Source organism: Nomascus leucogenys, chromosome 5, assembly GCF_006542625.1.
Source record: "Nomascus leucogenys isolate Asia chromosome 5, Asia_NLE_v1, whole genome shotgun sequence".
Taxonomy (NCBI): domain Eukaryota; kingdom Metazoa; phylum Chordata; class Mammalia; order Primates; family Hylobatidae; genus Nomascus; species Nomascus leucogenys.
Window position 1 is genome coordinate 59,309,999 of NC_044385.1, and position 16,803 is coordinate 59,326,801.

Sequence of the window (16,803 nt, forward strand, 5' to 3'; positions counted from 1 at the left end):
CATTCTAGGGACTTTCTGAAAGTCACCTCATTAACATAAACTCAGGTGTGGTTGAAGGGTCCTGTTAGGAATAACAAATGCATATATTTCTTATGTCTGTAGGGAAGTTCAGATTTTCCCTCTGAAGTTTCCATGTTTGGTCTATAAAATAATCCAACAATAGATTAACAGGGGAAAAGACATGCAGATGTCGTTATATGTGCAGGAGCCAAATGAGACTCAAAGAAGGGCCAGATGAGTGAAGTTTCATACTGTACAGAGGCGGGTAGGATTGTGGGGCTCCTCTGGGGAGGTGGGGACAGGTTGTGGGAGGGTGAGGGGAGGAAACACACGGTGAGCAAAGCTTTCTTGTGATGCAGATGAAGTCTGGCAGGCAGCAGCTCTCAGAGAGAATAGAAGCACCTCTGGTAACAGTTTCTCTATCATCCCTTTAAAGTATCAGACTTTAGCCTCCTCTTCCTGGGAGTTCATCTTTCCTAAATCTGGATAAGGCAGATAAGGGGGTCTCAGAGAAAGCCTGTTTGCATCTGCTGTTTGCTTCACTGACACAGGATTCCTCTGCAGATGCAAATATTCCCTACAAAAGGACTGCTTTTCAGAGCTACTCCTGTGTCTGCTGTCCCTCTGAATAGCATCTCAAAATATGCCAAAGGAGTCTCTTTTGGGGTGGCCTATTTTAGCTTTTCGCATATCACAATATCACAAATTATTACCAAGAAGTTTGTAATATTTGCACTGGTACTGAATCTGCTATAGTTTAGCCTTGAAAGTTCCTAGCCTATATATGCTATTTATGTCGTTTTTTTATTCAAAGGAGTATTAGTATAACCAGATAAATCATTTCCCAGACATTGCTGGGTTTTTTTCCCAAAAGCGTACAGCTTACTTTTCAGCACTAAATCGGTATCATTGACTTATTAGTTGTCAGTGACTTATGTATAGAACTTAAGCTCTATATTGCTTTAAAAATTAGATCTTTGTGGGTAATGATAAGGGAGAATAAATTAAAGGTATATTTTTAAAAATTAGAGCTAAGGGGGAAAGAAGGTAAAATAATTTTACCTGGGAAGAGGTCATTTTCCATAAAGTCACAGCAAGTTGTACTTCCTCTGTGAGAAGCAGCCTTATCAATGACAAAATTACAAGAGTTAGAATGAAGGAAAAAGTTCCATCTCTCAGTTGTTGGAGAGGAAGCACCTGGTGGTGCACAGAGTCCTCACCCTGCAGAGTGCAGACCATGTTCATGGACGGGCATTGCAGCACCAAGGTGGCTCTTCCTGTGGTAGAAAAGAAGTTTTGAATTTTTTAAATAAAATGAATTGGCAAAATGGCCTTTTATAAAAAAAGCAAAACTCTAGGGACAGAAAGCAGATGAGGAGCTGCCAGGGCTTGAGGAAGCTACACAGGGGCACAGAGGAACTTTTCAGGGTAAAGAAAATGTTCTGTGTCTTTACTTCAACAGTGGTCACGCAACTGTATACATCCCTTAAGACTCATCAAACTGTATATTTAAGAGGAGTTCATTTTACTGTATGCAGATTATACCTCCATTTTTAAAATGATGTTCTTTGGAAGTCTTTTATTAGAAGCCATGTGAATATTTTTTTCCTTTGCTGCTTAAACACAGATGATCCACAAGCTGGCAGCCCGAGCTCTAATCAGAGATTACGAAGATGGCATTCTTCACGAAAATGAAACCAGTCATGAGGTTTGTTGTTTTCATTGTAAAAATGATTAGACATTCTTCTTGAGCATTCTTTACATTGATTTATCTGTGGAAATGGAAAGTGAGGTCAGCTGCATGGAGAAGGAGACTGTGGTGTCAGGGCATTCATCACTGTATCTGTGACACTGTGCCTGGGATGTGGGGTATGCGGTAAATGTTTGTTGAATGAATTAACAAAAGAGTGGATGTCAGTGGTTTCCGGAAAATTCTGTAATGTTTTACTTATCAGAAAAAGCCCAAGGGCTCAGAGAACACTTGGTGAGTGCCTGTAGTGGACGTCACCTCAGATCTCTCGTGTGGTAGCGTTAGTATTCCCATATTATTGATGAGAGGCCTGAGTGTGAAATGCTGAGTGACCTGCCAAAGCCCACCCGACTCCCCCCGTGCTGGGCAGACCAGGGCCTCAGCAGAGGGGCCTCTCAGCCAGGCCACCGGGACTGCCCAGCTGTTCTCTCAGGGACAAGATCTTCAACAAGGCTGTGAGCGTTAGTCCTCAATGCCATCCCCACAAGAAGGTGCCAGCATGACAGGCCCTGGAGACCCCCACAGTCAGTTCTAGTGACAGATGGTCACCTGGTGGTCTCCCTGTTCTCCTCAGATGCCCCTGGGTTGGCAGCCTCTGTGTGCTGTTTTGTTTAAGGCCCTTTTATCCTGAACAAGTCATTCCGTCTTTCCAATTCCTTAGCTTTAAATTGGGAGCCACAGACTGTGAAAGAATGAGGAAGCCCACTGCCCGGGAGAGCTCTCTGTGGACTAGACGGCGCTGCATAACGAAGAGCGACATTTTCTATGGCTAAATCAGTTCATCTCATTTTAAAGGGAACATTGAGCCACCGATTTAGATGGGACCTGCAATTCAATATTTAGTCTGAAATACGAATCTTAAAATGCTTTACTGACATAGCTAAATAGAAATAAACAAAACAGGACATAACTTATGTTTTATTCTATCCTAGATGAAGAAACAAACCTTGAAATCTCTGATTATTAAACTCAGTAAAGAAAACTCTCTCATAACACAATTTACAAGCTTTGTGGCAGTTGAGAAAAGGGTATGTATTATTGTTAGAGGTTAAATTATTTTATTTCTATTTCCACGTTAAGAAAGTCACCCTTGCTTTGATGGTTAATGACGACACGCACGCCCTGGGCCTGTGAAGCGTGGGTTGCAGACAGGCCAGCAGGCCCCACGAGTCCCAGCCTCCCATTCATGGGGGGCTTCGGTGTTGGGACTTAGGGTGATCTTTCTAAATGAGTTATGTTATCATTTTAATGTTATAATTATTAATAATTAGCTAATGCGTATTTTTCGGATACACTATAACTTTGTTACAGTTTTGGCATTTATTGTCTTTTATTAATCCAAGACCCTCAAAAAACAGAAAAGGCCTGGGTTCCCTGAGAGCCCCTTCCCCATTCATAAGTTTAAGGGGAAATTTCACGTAACATGCCCAGCACAGTGGCCAGCACGTGCCAGTGCTCTGTAAAGAGGAAAGTCACTCCGCCTCCCCACTTTCCCTCACGCTTGTGGCCCACGGCACAAGCTCCAGTCCCACACACCAGCGTATCCCAAACCAACACCCACAGGCTTTAGAATGTGTAATCATCATTTAATTGGATAACATCTGTTTGATTTAATCTATTTGTGATTCAATATAGGATAAGAATGAGTCGCCTTTTCCTAATATTCCAAAAGTTTCTGAACTTATTGCCAAAGAAGATGTAGACTTCCTGCCCTACATGAGCTGGCAGGGGGAGCCCCAAGAAGCCGTCAGGAACCAGGTAAATGCTGATTACCAAATAAGTTGATATTGAGCTTTCGTTTTTTCATGAAGATGAAGGGAACCCTTTGGTAAAATAGCTCCCTTCTTACCTGTACAAGAAGTTGTTGTGTCCCTGATGATGGAAAATATTCATGCATTTATAAAATGTTGAATTACATCATGTTGCATTACAGAGACTTCACAATGTATGAATGGAGCTGTATAGTACAAAAAGAGAACACCTGTGGCTGTGCTTCTGTCATGGGCAAATAGATTGTCATCCAGGAAGCTAAAGTCATTTAGGTAGTATAATAGGTTTGTCATGAAATTATCAATAGAAGTGCTGTCTAATAATCTAAATTCACCACCAATATTTCTTAAAGTTTATAGTGCTTTATACCGTGGCCCTTATAACCAGAAACATAATAGAAATGGAAAAATGTGGCTTAAATAAAAATTGGAAGAAAAATTCAAAAGCAAAGGAACAGCACAGTGCTGACAACCCTCTTAGGTCTCTAGGTTAAAAAACTAAAATTTCCAAAATTTAAAAATTTAAAATATGATCGGGCACTGTGGTTCACGCCTGTAATCCCAGCACTTTGGGAAGCTAAGGTGGGAAAAATCACTTCAGCCAGGAGTTTGAGACCAGCCTGGGCCACAAAGCGAGACCTCATCTCTACAAAAAGTTTTTTAGGGTGGGCGCAGTGGCTCATACTTGTAATTCCAGCACTTTGGGAGGCTGAGGCAGCAGATGGCTTTAGCCCACAAGTTCAAGACCAGCCTGGGCAACATGGTGAAACCCTGTCGCTACAAAAAAGTACAAAAGTTAGCCGGCCATGGTGGTGCTTGCCTGTAATCCCAGCTACTCAAGAGGCTGTGGCAGGAGGATGCTTGCACCCAGGAGGCAGAGGTTGCAGTGAGCCAAAATGGCACCCCTACCCTCCAGCCTGGGTGACAGAGCGAGGATTTGATCATAAATTAGAAAATAATGTACGAAAGATGTGCAATCTTGTTGCTAAAAGAAGTTAAAATGTAAACTGCCATGAGATTCCTTTTTATTTTTTAACTCTGTCAGGTTGGCAAAGATCACAAAAGGTAGATGATTGAAAGTCAGTAAATACGGTGGTTAAGATCACAGGTGCTGTGGCCGACTGCTCAGGTCTGAACCCCAGCCTGCACTTCACTCTGTGGGACTTGGCCTTCCCAGTGCTCCAGTCCTAATGCCCTAGTGGGGAGAGCAGTAAAATCCACCTTAGGTGGTTGTGAAGAGTTCTAAGACCATTCCAACACGTCTAGCTCCTGGATATTTGATAAATATTAGCTGTAGTTATTAATTCGCAAAGGTGTCTGAAACGGGCACTGTTGCCCAGACAGATGGGGCAGAAAGCTGACAAGAGGCCTTGGGTTAGGAGGGATACTTACTTTCTTTTTTTTTTTTTTTTAATTTTAATTTTTTTTTTTTTTTTTTGAGATAAAGTCTTGCTGTGTCGCCCAGGGTTGAGTGCAGTGGCATGATCTCGATTCACTGCAACCTCCACCTCCTGGGTTCAAGCAATTCTCGTGCCTCAGTTTCCTGAGTTGCTGAGATTACAGGTACGCGCCACCATACTCAGCTAGTTTTTGTATTTTTAGTAGAGACGGGGTTTCACCATGTTGGCCAGGCTAGTCTCAAACTCCTGATTCACCCGCCTCGGCCTCCCAAAGTGCTGGGATTTCAGGCGTGAGCTACCATCCCCAGCCTTACTTTCTTACAGTGCACCCTTTTGTATATTTTGAATTTTGAACCATGGGCATGGATTGCCCATGAAAGAAAAATAATACTTTAAGCAAACACAAACAAAGAGTTTGGGGAGTCAGGAGGAGTAGGAGGTGCATTCAGCCAGGCTCAGGTGGCCCTGCAGGCTCACCCACAGGCAGGGCAGATGTTGGCAACATCGTGGGCTCCCACGCTGGTCCGGACTTCCAGGTCAGCCAGAGAATGGGACTCAGGGCTGCTTGAAGGAAAGCGAGGGGCCAAGCTGAGGGGCTGTGACCTGTGGCCTCTCTGTGACTGAACAAGGGGCCCTTGCAGTGCATTGTTTTGGAAAAAAAGAAAATCTGATGTACAATGAAGAATCAGCTGTTTGTCCTTGAGACTTACTGTTAAAATGGGCCCTGGAAAATATATACTTATCTTATATGTGCTTCAAAAGTGCACACCCAGAAGAAGCTCTGAAAATGGAGATGGTCATGGTTGCGCAACAGTGCGAATGTACTTCGTGCCACTAACCTCTAAAAATGGCTCACATAGCAAACGTTGTTATATACATTTTTCTCACAATACAAATTAAATTAACAAAAATAAGAGATACGCCCCTACACTCTGCCACATACGTAAGTATTTTGTTCACAGAAAAGGTCTGGAGGGATATATGCCGTAGATCAGATAAGATATTCTGTATGGCTTTTATTTTCTTCTTTGTGTCTGTCTACTTGTGTCTACTTGTATTTTCTAATTTTCTCATAATGCACATGTGTTGTTTTTAGATTTTTTTTTTTTTTTTTTGAGACAGGGTCTCACTCTGTTGCCCAAGCTGGAGTGCAGTGACACCATCATAGTTCACCGCAGCCTCGACCTCCTGGGCTCTAGAGATCCTCCTACCTCAGACTCCCAAGTAGCTGGGATTACAGGAGTGAGCCACCATGCCTGGCCTGTTTATAGAAATTTTTGAGGTTATTTTCAAAATTGGTTCTAAATTAATTTACGTTTTAATACAGTGTGATGACAAATTATTTCATACTAAATTTGCAAATACGTTGGATCTTAATACTTCCAGATCCAAACATATCAGATGAAAAATATTATCCATTAGCTTGATGACCTGAAAGTTTATATTTATGTTAGCTGCAATAATTTGTTTGAACGGACCATCTAATTTAGCAAAAATGTCAAGCCTCTGTTACTCTCCCTCGGTATCTGTTTTACCAAAATGTGGCACCTGCAGCATTCCGCATGGAGTCATTCCACTGAATTCAGTAACAGAAGCCAGCCACAATAGAGCTCGGGACATCCGGGTCTGTTTGGTCCTTCCGGACTCGCTGGAGCTTGGGGCATTTCCTTATTTGATACATCTTCATTGTGAAATGAGACCCTCCAGGGAGCGCAACGCCTTTTCTGCTGGGACGCGCTCAGGAAGGACAGCGCTCAGTGCTGGGTGCTCCCATCCTCCCGCAGCTACCCCTGGGCTTAGGTGCAGTGTCTTCCGCACCAACCCCAAATCCACTTCGTTCCCTCCGGCTCATGAAAGCACATTGAGAACAAACGAGAGGCAGAGATTTTTAAAACATACCTCCTAATCCAAGTTTTTAAAGTAAATCATTTGTAAAATTCAATGCTATAACTCTTAGCAAGAAATTGAGAGCACTGAAGCTGAGGGTCCAGAGCCTACGCTGTTCCTTAAGTCAGGGGTCCCCAACCCCCAGTCCCTGGCCTGTTAGGAACTGGGCTGCACAGCAGGAGGTGTGGGGCGGTTAGCGAGCATTACCGCCCGAGCTCCGCCTCCTGTCACAGCAGCAGCAGTAGATTCTCATGGGAGCCCGAACCCTGTTGTGAACTGTGCATATGGAACATGTGGAATACTTTCATCCCAAAACCATCTGCCCCATCCCTGTCCATAGAAAAATTGCCTTCCATGAAACCAGTCCCTGCTGCCATAAAGGTTGGGGGCCACACCTTAGATGATCAAGGTGTGGGTGTGCGGTTAGGCAAAATAAGCAATTGTGAACTTGAAGGGAAAGAGGAAGCAAGTGAGTGATTTTGGCAAATAGAAGAATCATACTGAGGCCAGGCACGGTGGCTCATACCTGTAATCCCCACACTTTGGGAGGCCAAGGTGGGTGGATCACCCGAGGTCAGGAATTCAAGACCAGCCTGGCCAACATGGTGAAACCTTGTCTCTACTAAAAAATACAAAAATACTATCCAAGAAGCAATTTTATAAAATAAAAATAACCCATATTTCTCAGTATGATTCTTTTTTTTTTTTTTTTTGAGATGGAGTCTCACTCTATCACCCAGACTGGGGTGCTGTGACTATTCACAGGCTCTATCACAGAGCACTACAGCTTTGAACTCCTGGCCTCCAGTGATCCTCTCACCTCAGCCTCCTGAGTAGCTGGGATGCTCCACAATACCTGACTTAATCAATTTTTGATCTTTGCAGATCTTACAGGTGAAAAATGTATTGGTGACATTTAAGTTTTTGTTTATGAATGAAGAGGAGCATGTTTTATATTCTTACAGCCCTATGTATCACTTCCTGTGTGTTACCTGTTCGTGTCTTTTAGCTTTTTTATTGAGATTTTAGTCATTTTCTTATTTATCTTAGGTAAACTTTTTATGTTAGGAAATTAGCCCTTCGTGATACGAGTTATGAAAATTTGTTTCCCGGTATTCCACGTGTTATTTTGATGTTGCTTATTATCTTTTGGTCATATAGATTTTTTAATGCAGTCAAATTTTTAATCTTTGTGTTTCTTCTTTTTGTTTAGTGTTGTTTTGCTTTTCATCATGCTTAGAAATACCTTTCCTAGTCAGAGATTATACTTTTAAAGTTTTTCCCTTTATTTTTTAAATAGTTTTATGTTTTCATGTTTACATTCAATTTTTCATCTGATTGAAATTTATCCTAGCATAGGATAAGAGATATGGAACCAACTTTATTCTTTCCCAGACGGCTCCTCCTTTTCCTCTTACTGACTTGAAATGCCACCTTCATAATCTAGTAATTCTCAGTTTTAGGAGCTATTGCTGGACTTACCTACTCTGTTCCATTGATTGGTCTACTATAATTATTGTAACTTTATAGGAGACTTTAATATCTAATAGTTCTAGTCCATCACTATTGGTCTTTTCCAGTTTGCTTCTCTAATTTTTAAAAATTTAACCTCTGGTTAGCATTATTTTAAAATATGTCTTTTCATATGTTCTATAATATTAATTATTCAGGTGTATACTTGAAATTTGACTGAGTTGGGAAAGGACTACTCCTTTTTTAAATCATTCATATTCACAGGTAAAATTACAGGCTAATTATTTCAAAAATATCAAGGACTTGTCATCCATATAAAACTGGATTTTATACATGCAACTTTTTAAGGAACACTCTTTACATTTAGATTGAAACAGTAATAGTAATATAGCATCCCTCAAAATTTGTTTTACATACATATTGTTCATATTCTAGTATAATTATATGCTCATTTAATTACTTTAAAGGTTTTGGCTGGACACAGTGTCTCAAACCTGTAATCCTAGCACTTTGAGGGGCCAAGCCGAGAGGATCACTTGAGCCCAGGAGTTCAAAACCAGTCTGGTCAACATAATGAGATCATATCTCTACAAAAGAATAATTTAAAAATTAGCTGGGTGTGGTATCACATGCTCATAGTCCCAGCTACTGGGGAGGCTGAGGCGAGAGGATCGCTTGAGCCCAGGAGTTCGAGGCTATAGTGAGTTGTGATTGTGCCATTGCACTCCAGCTCCAGGCAACAGAGCAAGACCCTGTCTCAAAAAATGAATAAGTAAAAATAAATAAAGCTTTTGAGACTGTTTTTCCATTTTGGTCTCATTTTCTTAATATTGCTGTAAAACAGTATAAAAACTGCAATAATTTACTTCAAATGACTGTCTTATTTTAGGCCTAAGTACACACTGTGATACTGCTCATTGTAAAATCTTGGGCAAGTCACTTCTGTGCTCCTCAGTTCCCTCATGTGTAAAATGAGGGGTGTTTAAAATTCCGCAATTCTAAGAACTAAGAGAGAAGGTCTTTCAGTATACTGATTGCTGATATTCTCTCCAGGTCTCAGCTTCCATGTCTAGAAAGTGAGGGCCTTGTACTGAAATGATCTTGAATGTCTCTGGTGGTGTTCTTTTCTTTTCTTTTTTTTGAGACAGAATATTGCCCTCTCACGCAGGCTGGAGAGCAGTAGTGCAAATCTGTTCTCATAGCTGCCTCAGCCTCTCAGGCTCAAGCACTCCTCCTGCCTCAGCCTCCCAAGTGGCTGGGACTACAGTCATGAGCCACTACACCTGGCTAATTTTTTATTTTTTGTAAAGATGGAGCCTCGGTATGTTGCCTAAGCTGTTCTCAAACTCCTAGCCTCAGGCGATCCTTCCTCCTTGGCCTCCCAAAGTGCTGAGATTACAGGCGTGAGCCGCCGCGACCAGCAGTGGTGTTATTTTCAACATCCCAGCTCACATTGATGATCCTAATTGTGGATGAGCAACTGTCTGATGGGTGGGAAGTCAAGTGCTAGGAAGAATGTTTGCTTGATTGTTCTTTTTATTCTGTGTTTTCCCCTTACGTTAATAATTCTCTCTTCTGGGCAGCCTCTTTTAGCATCCTCTGAGTGGCAAGAATTACGTTCATCCAAACCAAAACTTAGGGCTAAAAGAAAAAAGAAATTATCTCAGCCAGAAGTTTCTGAAGATTTTGAAGAGGATGGCTTAGGTGTACTACCAGCTTTCACATCAAATTTGGAACGTGGAGGTGTGGAAAAGCTATTGGATTTAAGTTGGACAGAGTCATGTAAACCAACAGCAACTGAATCACTGTTTAAGAAAGTCAGTCCACAGAAAACATCTACTTCTAGCTTTTTTCCTATTTTGCCTCCGGCCGCTGGTGCCTGTCTTCCCCCGACTGCCCGCGCTCACGGTCCTGTTTCCTTGCCTTTTGCCTCATATGGTCAGATAGCTAGTTTTGGTTCAGCTGCTCCTCCCAGACAGTTTGATGCATCTCAATTCAGCCAAGGCCCTGCGCCTGGCAGTTGTGCTGACTGGATCCCACAGTTGGCGTCTTATCCCACAGGACCTCCCCAGAACCTACCTTTTCCACCCTGTTGTGGTGGTGTTTTTTCAGGGAGCTCATTAAGCTCTGCACGGTCTGCTCCACTGCAACCTCCTGGAGGCCGTACGACCAGGCCTTCTGCTGGCACCTTCCCTGAGCTGGATTCTCCCCAGCTTCATTTCTCTCTTCCTACAGACCCTGATCCCATCAGAGGTTTTGGGTCTTATCATCCCTCTGCTTCCTCTCCTTTTCATTTTCAACCTTCCACAGCCTCTTTGACTGTCAACCTTGGGCTGCCAATAGCCTCTGCCTTACCTGAGCCTCTTTACAGTCAGTCCCAGACTACCCCAGTAGATCTCTGTCTTCTAGAAGAATCAGTAGGCAGTCTCGAAGGAAGTCAATGTCCTGACTTCGGTTTTCAAAGTTGTTCTGAAACAGAAAGTGATGAGCTATCAGAAGTACTTCAAGACAGCTGCTTTTTACAAATAAAATATGATACAAAAGATGACAGTATCCTGCGCTTTCTGGAAGTAATAGAGGAGGATGAAATAGTGTGCACACAGCACTGGCAGGATGCTGTGCCTTGGACAGAACTCTTCAGTCTACAGACAGAGGTATGTGTCTTATTTCTCCTTAAATCTGTGGTTAGCTGGCTTCATAGTTTAGAATGGGGCTCCTCAAAGCAGCTGGTCAAGGGACTGTCTATCGTCAGTCTGTAGTGAAGGAAGGGGTTGTGCACTGGGGTGTAAATCATACTGCTTCCTTCATTGAGGAACTCTTGCTACAAAACAAAACAGACAGCTGAACGAAACAGTGTGCTTGATGCTGGCTGGTGTTTCTCTACAAACATTAGACCAGAACCTCATGCTGGTGAATGTTACTATTCCTCACATGAAAATGAACATCCTCGAACAGATGATGGGGAGAGATCTTAATTTCCTAGATTCTAGAACTAATGGATTGTAATCCACATAAATTTCCCACTGTGAAGTAGAGCACAAGCACTTGTACATATACTCTAACATAGATCATGGGAATACAGATATTATTCAACATGTGTATTGTGTTAGAGCTTATCACTCCATTTGTTAAGCTGATAAACACCCTGTAGATTTGGCCCCTACGCTGGTACTAAGACCCAGTCCTGCATCTGCAATTACTTGTTTTGATGTAGTTTAGTGAAATGGAAAGGCCTTGACGTAGCATAAAAGTAAGCGTGAGTCCCAGCCCACTTTGTGATTGGGGAAGTCAGGTAACCTGTCTGAGCCTCAGTTTCCTCATCCATATAGTGGAGATAATGATAGTGTCCACTTCACAGAGTGGGTTTGAGGTTTAAACAGGATAATCACAGCTGCCCAGTTTCCCTACTTGAGACAGTGCACGCAAAAGCCTGCCAGGAGCATACTGCAGATGGTCAAGAGTGTGGCTCCCACGGCCACTCCTGGCTCTGCTGCTTGTTAGCTGTGAGACTTTAGACAAATTGCTTCACCTTTCTGTGCCTCCATGTTCTCATCTGCAGTGTGGGTGTGATCACTGTTGGGGTGATCAGACCCAACACCAGGTCGTGGGGGTGACAAAGTCCAGTGGAGTCAAAGGATTGAGAAAAAGACAGTTTGAGAGAGAAAGGTGGGACACCAGTGTGCCATCACTATCATGGAGGCTGCGAAGGCCCCGAACTCTGGGAGCCCACGGTATTTATTGGTAATCTAACAAAGAAACAGATGGTGAGAATGTGGAGGTCAAAAGGACACGTTGCATTAAGCACATGATTTACAGCTGTGATGGTTTAGCATTTATATGGAACATATTCTGCTACTTGAGATAATGGGAACAGGAGCCTAGGAAGGCTTTAGAAGCAAGGAGCCAGCAAGTCTAGACACATTCCAGAGGACATTACGCAAGCCCTGCCTCAGTTTCCCTCCCAACACTCAGCTTTTTCCCAACAATAGTACTCCACAGGAAGTGGCTAAACATATCAAAGAACAGCACCTGGTACCAGTTCTGTATGGATTGGTACATATTATCACTGCTGTCATTTTTCAAGGTATTGCCATAGATTCTTCAACCTGTGCACCTGCCTAGGGCCACACCCTGCTTTCTGCTCCCTGTGTTAGTTTCTCTAGGGCCTGGATTCTGTCTCCTTTGAAGTTAATATCCCCAAGTTCAGGCTTAGCACACTCACTTATGCATGTGATGGGGCAGGCAGATGTTGGCGGGGTGCAGGGAAGGTAGTTTTAAAGTGCATGTTTAATATAACAATTTTATGCTTAGAAAAAACTGTCATTTTCATGTTTCAGAATACATCAGGGTACATTTTTATGTTAAACCAAAGGAATCATGCTGGAGATCTACTGTACAATACAGGGCCTATGATTGACAATCCGATATGGTATACTTAAGCATTTGCTAAGAGGTCTATTTTATGTTAAGTACTCTTTCCACAAAAGGGAACAAAACAAAACAAAAGGGGTGGAAGAAAAGTTCTGGAAGTGGTGGCTAAGTTCATGGCACTGATAAGTGATGGTTTGATGGTTTCATGGGTGTATATTTATCTCCAAACACATCAAGTTGTATACATTAAATATTGGTGACTTTTTGTATGTCAATCATATTTCAATAAAGTGGGGTTTTTTTAAAGAGGGAATCATGCATGACATATACTTTAAAAGTTTGAGAAATACTGGTTCAATGCTCATTGCCAGTTGACAACCCAGTAGGGTGACTATAGTTAACAATACATTGTGTATGTCAAAATAGCTAGAAGAAACTATTTGAAATGCTGCCAGTACAAAGACATGATAAATGTTCAAGCTGATGGAGATCCTAAATACCCTGACCTGATTATTTACATTCTCTGCATGTATCAAAATATCATGTGTATGTCAAAATACATACAAGTATTATGTATCAATAAAAAATGAAATAAAGCATTGCTAGGAGGAAAAAAGTACCATTTAAAAAAATCTCAGCCGGGTACGGTGGCTCACGCCTGTAATCCCAGCACTTTGGGAGGCCAAGGCGGGCGGATCATGAGGTCAGGAGATCGAGACCACTCTGGCTGACATGGTGAAACCCCGTCTCTACTAAAATAAAAATTAAAAAATCTCTACACATGAGCCTCTTTCCACACTTTTTATAAATGCCACCAGATATGTAGTGTTCATAGCATTTATGAGGTTCCAAACAATACTATGTCACTAGTATATGAAGAACTTTATTTTACAGTAATAAAAATATTAGAAATGCCTTACTTAACTGAAATAAATGGAAACATTTATCACATAACTTTTTTTCATTTAACTTGTTAAAATTTTATTTTAGATGCAGAGGTACATGTACAGGTTTATTACATGGGCATACTGTGTGGTGCTGAGGTTTGGGCTTCTAATTATCTTGTTGCCCAAGTAGTGAACATACGTTTTTCAACCCTTGCCCCTTTCCTTCCCCCACTACATAACTTCTTACGTGATCAAATGTGAATAACATAACTTATATTTGTTTCCTTAATTTTGTAGGATGGCTTCTGGAAACTTACACCAGAACTGGGACTTATATTAAATCTTAATACAAATGGTTTGCACAGCTTTCTTAAACAAAAAGGCATTCAATCTCTAGGTAAGTCACCATGTTTCCATTTATTAAGTCATTGTTTTCATTCATTAATAAGCATGCTCCTAATTGTTATAAACTGTTTTGTAAGCTAGTGTATTAATGTAATAATTATGAAAGTTATATTTGAATAGAATTATATTTAACCATCAAAGGAAATGGGAGATGGGTTTCTAGTCATATTTTTGCCACTAATTAGGGTATTATCTGAGCAAATTTATTAGCATAAATAGCACCAACTGCTGTAAAAAAAAATCTCAGAAGCTTAACATGGTAATCAAAGATTACTTTTTTGTCCATATCACAGTCAAATATTGGTCAAGAAGAAAGTTCCACTTACATGGTCATTTAGAGACCTTGACTCCTTCCATATTATGGCTCCACCATCTTCAATATATGTCTTTAAAATTATCCTGGTAAGAGAGAAGAACAAAGATTACCCTGGCATCATCCCCCTGCTAGACAAGAGGAAGAACACTAGTCACATAGCCCCATCCATGTATGAAGGCCTGAGAAATGTACTGTTAAGCTGCGTGTCCAGGAGGAGAAAACAGCTCTGATGAGCATCTAGCCAGCCTCTGCCAGAGGCAGTTGTTCAACCTCTGGATCTGTTTCCTATCATGACAACAAGGGGATAGGTGAGGAAGTCCTGAGCATCCTTGACCCAGCAAGTGGTTTGAAGGTCAAATGCTAGCCCTAGGACAGGAGCTGTTTGTTTTGAGACAAGGTCTGGCTCCATTGCCCAGGCTGGAGTGCAGTGGTACTATCTCGGCTGACTGCAACTTCCACCTCCCAGGCTCAAGGGATCCTCCCACCTAAGCCTCCTGAGTAGCTGGGACTACAGACACCCACCACCATGCCTGACTAATTTTTGTATTTTTTGGTAGAGATGGGGTTTTGCCATGTTGTCCAGTGTGGTCTTGAACTTGTGAGCTCAAGCAATCTGCCCACCTTGGCCTCCCAAAGTGTTGGGATTACAGGCATGAGCCACCATATTCAGCCTGGAGATTTTTTTTTTTTTTAATAAAATACACATTATTAAACAACTAGCCAATATTCATGGATAGATAGCGCAGCAGCATCTTACTGCCCCACCATTACCTCTAAAATGCCAGAGTTTTCATATTCCAGGCTGGGTGGGTGGGCAAATGCATAGCCTGTTTGACCTGCACGAGGCCGAAAAGGGGTGATGACAATTTACGTGAGGAGTGAGTGTTTATTCCTGGAATAATAGAAGAGCCTCTATCTAACTAACTCTCCTGCCAATAACAGTTATTAACTTTGAATAAAATATTTAAAACCATTCTTTGAAGGCCAGGAGAATAATCAAAAACAGGCAGAAACTAGAGTGAACATGATCTTTGAAAGAAAGCAAGCCAACTAGGTGGGCTCCACATGTTTCCAGCTTGTCACCTAGAGGCACTTCTCAGCTCATGAGACACAGTGGGAGGTTTGAACTAAAACAGAAAGTCTTAACGGGATGAGGACGTAGGGTTGGAGTTTAAGGTTGCCAAAGTGGCTGGAAGTTAAGTATTAAAATCCTATAAAGGAGGGAACCATAGAGCAGGGAGTTCTGAAATCTGCATCCAAATACTGCTCAGATCCTTGGCTGTCTCCTAACCTATACATACACAGGTGCAACCTCAAGGAATCCAGAAAAAAGCAACAGCTGGGAAGCTACAGAGCTAAGCAGAGATTTCAGCTGCTGTCTAGTACTGGCCAGAGTTTAGAGTTCAAGTGGCACCAAATTAGAGAGACTTTATAAATATCTTTCCATTGAAACCATAAAAGGGTCATAAGGATCATATCTCATGATCAAGGACTATACCCCAGGACAAAGGGATAAACCAAAATAGACCCATCCTAATAAAGCCTAAAACAAAGCCTACACAGGACCCACCAGAACAAAACTGAACACTCTTTAGAGTAAGATAGCATAGCTGAGAGTCTCTACAAGGTGTCATTTTTAATGTTCAGTATGGAATGAAAATTTAATAACATATGAAGAAGCAGGACAATGTGATTGTGATCAAGGGGAAAATGGGCTATAAATGTTGACCCACAGATGATCCAGTTGTTAGAATTAGCAGATACAGACTTTAAAACTGCTATTAAAAATACAGTGAAGGATTGACTTACCAGAAAAGGATGGAATGGGTGAAAAAATGGCAAAATCTCAACAAATAGATGGAAACTATAAAGAAGAACCAAATGAAAATCCTAGAACTGGAAAATATAGTATCTGCAATGAAAAGGTCATTGAATGAGCTTAACAACAGAATGGACAGAACAGGAAAAAAATCATTTAATTCAATTGACAATGCACTCAATAAACTTATCTGAACTGAAATATAGAAAGGAAAAAATGAATGAAAAAAGAACAGAGGAGCCAAGACTGTGGAATGATATCAAAAGGTTTAACATTTGGGTAACTAGGGTTTCAGAAGGTGAAAGGGTAGACAGAAAAATATTTGAACATTTTTGTAAAATTGATCAAAGACAGCACCTTCCAGATCCAAGAAACCCAGCAGAACTCCAAACATGATAAATACAAAAATGACCACATTTAGATAGGCCAGAGTCAAACTGTTGAAAACCAAAGACAAGCCGGGCATGGTGGCTCACACCTGTAATGCCTGCACTTTGGGAGGCCAAAGGGGGCAGATCATTTGAGCTCAGGATTTCGAGACCAGCCTGGCCAACATGGTGAAACCCCATCTCTACAAAAGTTAGCCAGGCATGGTGACGTGTACCTGTGGTCCCAGCTATTTAGGAGGCTGAAGTGGGAGGATCACCTGAGCCCTGGGATGTTGAGGCTGCAGTAAGCCGTGATTGTGCCACTGCACTCCAGCCCAGGTGACAAAGTGAGATAAAA

General features: G+C 41.7%; 1 protein-coding gene across 1 annotated transcript in view; it reads left to right on the forward strand.

The window, feature by feature from the left end:
* PARP4 (poly(ADP-ribose) polymerase family member 4) overlaps positions 1-16,803 on the forward strand; it is a 98,392-nt gene that overhangs the window by 67,603 nt on the left and 13,986 nt on the right. Inside the window, exons 28-32 of the mRNA XM_030813233.1 lie at positions 1,628-1,708; positions 2,683-2,778; positions 3,386-3,508; positions 9,863-10,933; positions 13,835-13,934. Coding sequence (XP_030669093.1) covers positions 1,628-1,708; positions 2,683-2,778; positions 3,386-3,508; positions 9,863-10,933; positions 13,835-13,934 — 1,471 coding nt within the window. The remainder of the gene's footprint in view (positions 1-1,627; positions 1,709-2,682; positions 2,779-3,385; positions 3,509-9,862; positions 10,934-13,834; positions 13,935-16,803) is intronic.